The following is a 4,285-nucleotide window of genomic DNA, read 5'->3' as shown; positions in this document are numbered from 1 at the left end:
GGGAGCGGGTCCTCTTCTAGTGGCGAAGTCTGCCATGTTGAACCGCCATGTTTCTACAGTAGTAGTAAATAGGGGCGTTTTTGCAGCCACTGTAGTTTCAGTTGGTTGCAATCTGCAATCTCACCACTAGATGCCACAAATTCCTACATACACGTCCTGCATTTCGGCCAATGTTTTCCACCTCTTTTGCTCTCTACACAGACTGTTTACCTGAGTGCAAAGCCCACTCAAACGTGATTGGTAAATACTTCTTGGACTATAAATGAAAACCAGGACACTTCTGATACCAAAATCTTGTCCCTCACCTACAGATTGTGCATTCATATCTGTTTATAGAGATTAGATTCAGACTGACTCATGGTCTCTGCTTGTCTATAAAAGTTACCAAGAAACAAAGTGAACAAGACATATAGCCTCGAGGTTTGATCATAGCACCAGTCCGGACCTTTAGGACAGATCAGACACTAGAACGAGACACTGTATCCAGAGCCACATTTTGAAGGTTTGGACAGCTTTCAGTCTGACATAAATTATGTATCTACTTGTTTATTTATGTGGTTTTGTTTTCCTTCATTTCAGGTTACAGCTAAATCCACTGTTGCTTCCATGATGACCACAAAAAGACTTTCTCTCATCCACAACTTGAACTACGTTAACTGCTCATCACTCCCGCCGTCCCAGGAGGCCTCTCCCTCCCGGACCCAGAGTCTCTGCCGCCCGTCCTCTCAGGCTCTGACTTTGGTTAAGCAAGAGCAGCCCCAACAGCATACTATCCAAGCAGCTCCTCTGGAACCAGTAGAAGAGACGCCAAAGCCTCATCGTTTGCATCGCAGCAGACACCTCAAGCGTTTCAGCTCCAGGTGGCAATCGAGAGGCTCCACTGGCAGCAGCAGCCTTCCCGTCTCTGCAATTGAGAAGCTGCACATCGCAAAGAGTCACAAGAAGCGCTGTAAGCTGCTGGGCGACGAGGACTCGTTGCACGTCGCTGCCAGCAATCAGCGCCAGCGTTACGTCACCAAGGATGGCAAGTGCAGGGTCAATCTGGGACCGATTGCGGAGAAGAGCCGATTTATCTCAGATATTTTCACCACGTTAGTCGACCTCAAGTGTCGCTGGTTCCTTCTCGTCTTCACTATGTGCTACATTCTCACGTGGGTGGCCTTTGGTGGGATCTACTTCTTCGGTGCCTGGTTGCGTGACGACATTGCACACGTTCACGATCCGCAGTGGAAGTCCTGCTATGAAAACGTAGACAGTTTCCTTTCAGCCCTGCTGCTGTCGTTAGAGAGCCAGAGGACGATCGGGTACGGCTCCAGGATGGTGACGGCTAACTGCCCCGAGGGGACGATACTCCTGATGGTCCAATCCATCCTCGGCTCCATCATCGATGCTCTCATGGTGGGCTGCATGTTTGTTAAAATCTCCCGCCCACAGCAGAGAGCCCAGACGCTGATCTTCAGCAAGCACTGCGTCATATGTGAGCGCGACGAGAAGCTGTGCATGCTCTTCCGCATTGGGGATCTGAGAGAGAGCCACATGGTGGATGCCAAGATCCGCGCCAAGCTGATCAAGTCCCGGCAGACCAAGGAGGGCGAGTTCATCCCACTGGAGCAGTCAGAAATCAATCTGGGCTACGACACTGGAGGAGACAGGCTGCTGCTGGTGGAACCTCAGACCATTACCCACGTCATCAATGAAAACAGCCCCTTCTGGGAGGTGGGGTCCGAGCGTTTGAGGAGGGAGACCTTTGAGATCATTGTCATCCTGGAGGGCATCGTGGAGGCTTCGGGTTTGTAGAAGTATTTTTAAGTCTTGTGCTGCCACCAGCTAATATTATGTCCACAGTAAAGCAGCTACATTTAGGAACGTTGCATTTTTAGATCCTTTTCTGTCTTGAAAGAAGAGTCAAATGATGCATCTGATATGAAATGTGGTTGGTTTAAAAGGTTATGACCCGCATTGATCTTCAGGATACAGCTCTGTTCTATCCTCTGATTCTCTCTGATCACTTCTTTTGTGTTTCAGTCTCATAGAACACACAACACAGCTGACATATCTTTGTTTCAGCCAGTGGTGGACTGATTAGTCTGGGTTAGGATTAGCATCCTAGAGAGCACTTTATCGTGTTTTGTCCACTGGAAGGGCACCATAGAGCAACCTGGGGCTTGGAACCCCAACTAAGCTTCACTGGGCCTCGCGAGGCCTTCTTGATTATAGGGGATATAAGAAAACTTTAAAATATACACTGTAGGCTGATATCTTTTTGATAGCTTTTTGTTTTGAAATTAGATTTTTCAAATATTTTTGAAGACCTGAACATTCAGTTAGCTAAACTTGCCATATTAATCACATCATATTACTTATTATTTCCTTTATTTTATCCTACAATCCGGTCTATTTGGCTTTGTGATGAGATTAGACGAGGTGGGTAGCAGCAACCTGTGGCATTCAGTATGGTACAAGTTGTGTGTTTGTGCAGGTTTAAGACACTTACTTTGCTGACAGTACCTTAAATAAGTATTTTTGAAAAGTTTAGTCTAATCACTGTCACTGTGAAACAAGATCACAGAGTGCTCTTGAAACTGCTCTGTTCTTACTGGTTGAAAATGAGAGTGTGGATGGAGGTCCAGAAACATTGAGAAAAAGACAAGTTTTAAAATGTATTTGTATAAAAGTGGATACATCCTGTTCTGAACTGATTTCTCAGGTCTTTTTTTACAATAATTTCACATTTATTGACCCTCTGATGCTTTGTTGTGTTGCAGGTATGACATGCCAGGCGAGGACTTCCTACACGGAGGATGAGGTCCTCTGGGGCCACCGATTTGAGTCGTGCATTTCCTTGGAGAAAGGGGCGTTTCGGGTGGACTACAGCGCATTTGACAAAACCTTTGAGGTCCAAATGTCCCGACTCGGTGCGAGAGAGAGGAGTGCGGTCAAGGAATGAGAAATGGTGTTTTAGAAAATGTTGATTAAACAAACGGTTCTTGTTTCTGTACATTAACATGGAATATAATGAGTGACTTACAGTGATTGTGATATTCCCTTTATGACAACCATACTTAATGAGTATTAATCTCAGGGCAGCATTATTTATTTATTTATTTATTTTACCATTGAGATCAAAAAATATTTTACAAGAGAGACCTGGCCAAGGTAGCAGCCGTACAAAATCATTAAAACTTCGATTTACAAAAACAAATCTACAATAAAACAGAAGAACAACTATTCAAACACAATCCTCTCCATAAAAACAACCACATGCCTCCATCAACACATTCTTTATGATGCACAAAGCATAACTTCTGTTAATGTAATAAGGGTTTGCTTTATGTTTTCATTCTTTAATCTGTGTTACATTATAAAATGTTTTGTGTTTATATTTCAATAATAAAAATAAATTGCTGAACCCAGTTCTCTGTGGTCATTTGAAAAGGTAAGTGTCTTAACTCAAAGGTCCACAGATTAAACTCAACGGTTTGATTGATGGAACTGGCTCCACTGAGATTACAGCAGGTTCCTAACGGTGTTATTACACATTTCATTCATGAATTAATATTCCTTATGCTTGTTAACTAACTACAGCTGGCAGATTAATGTATGTAGTACAAAGCAAGTATAAACAGTGGTGGAGGAAGTATTCAGATCCTTTACTTAAGTAAAAGTACTAATACCACGCAAAGAATACTCTTAACTGTTAGTAAGTATAAGTATGTAAGTATAATCAGAAAAAAATACTTAAAGTATTAAAAGTAAACTTATAATGCTATAAAACGGTGACCGCTGTTACTGTCCTACTGTTATAATTAATATCAAGAGATTATTATGACTCATATTAATGTAAAAGCAGGATTTTACTGTTGTAGTTGGCTGAGGTGGAGCTAATTTTGACTGTAACTTCTGATTGATTTTTTATGGATTTATCTGCTGATCATTTTCTCCATTAAATAACTGAATGATTAATTTGGAAACATCACCGAAACGTCACCTAGAGCCCAAAGTGGCACTTTCCCAAGGTTTTATCCAACCAACAATCAAAACCTCAAAATTATTTTTTAAAATATCTTAAAAATAAATGATTAATAAAAATTAACCATGACATTTTTAATAATGCCAAATGTCACACAGTAAACAATTATCAAACTAGTTGCAAGGTAATTTTCTGTCAGCTGACTAATGATTAATTTACTAATTGTTTCAGCTGTGCTTGTATAAACTGGTTCTAATAACTATAACAGCTGGCCTCCTTAACAAGGCCCGGATTCCCCACTGACACTGACTCTTA

General features: G+C 41.9%; 1 protein-coding gene across 1 annotated transcript in view; it reads left to right on the top strand.

The window, feature by feature from the left end:
* Positions 1 to 2,947, top strand: part of LOC118331714 (G protein-activated inward rectifier potassium channel 3-like) — a 3,336-nt gene extending 389 nt beyond the window's left edge. The window contains exons 2-3 of the mRNA XM_035666780.1: positions 580 to 1,789; positions 2,766 to 2,947. Coding sequence (XP_035522673.1) covers positions 580 to 1,789; positions 2,766 to 2,947 — 1,392 coding nt within the window. The remainder of the gene's footprint in view (positions 1 to 579; positions 1,790 to 2,765) is intronic.
* Positions 2,948 to 4,285: the final 1,338 nt, after the last annotated feature.

This window comes from Morone saxatilis, unplaced genomic scaffold (genome assembly GCF_004916995.1).
Source record: "Morone saxatilis isolate NCDOM2014 unplaced genomic scaffold, NCSU_SB_2.0 Contig20, whole genome shotgun sequence".
In the NCBI taxonomy this organism is placed as follows: Eukaryota; Metazoa; Chordata; class Actinopteri; family Moronidae; genus Morone; species Morone saxatilis.
The sequence above is the reverse complement of the archived record's forward strand: the minus strand, read 5'-3'. Positions and strand labels throughout refer to the sequence as shown.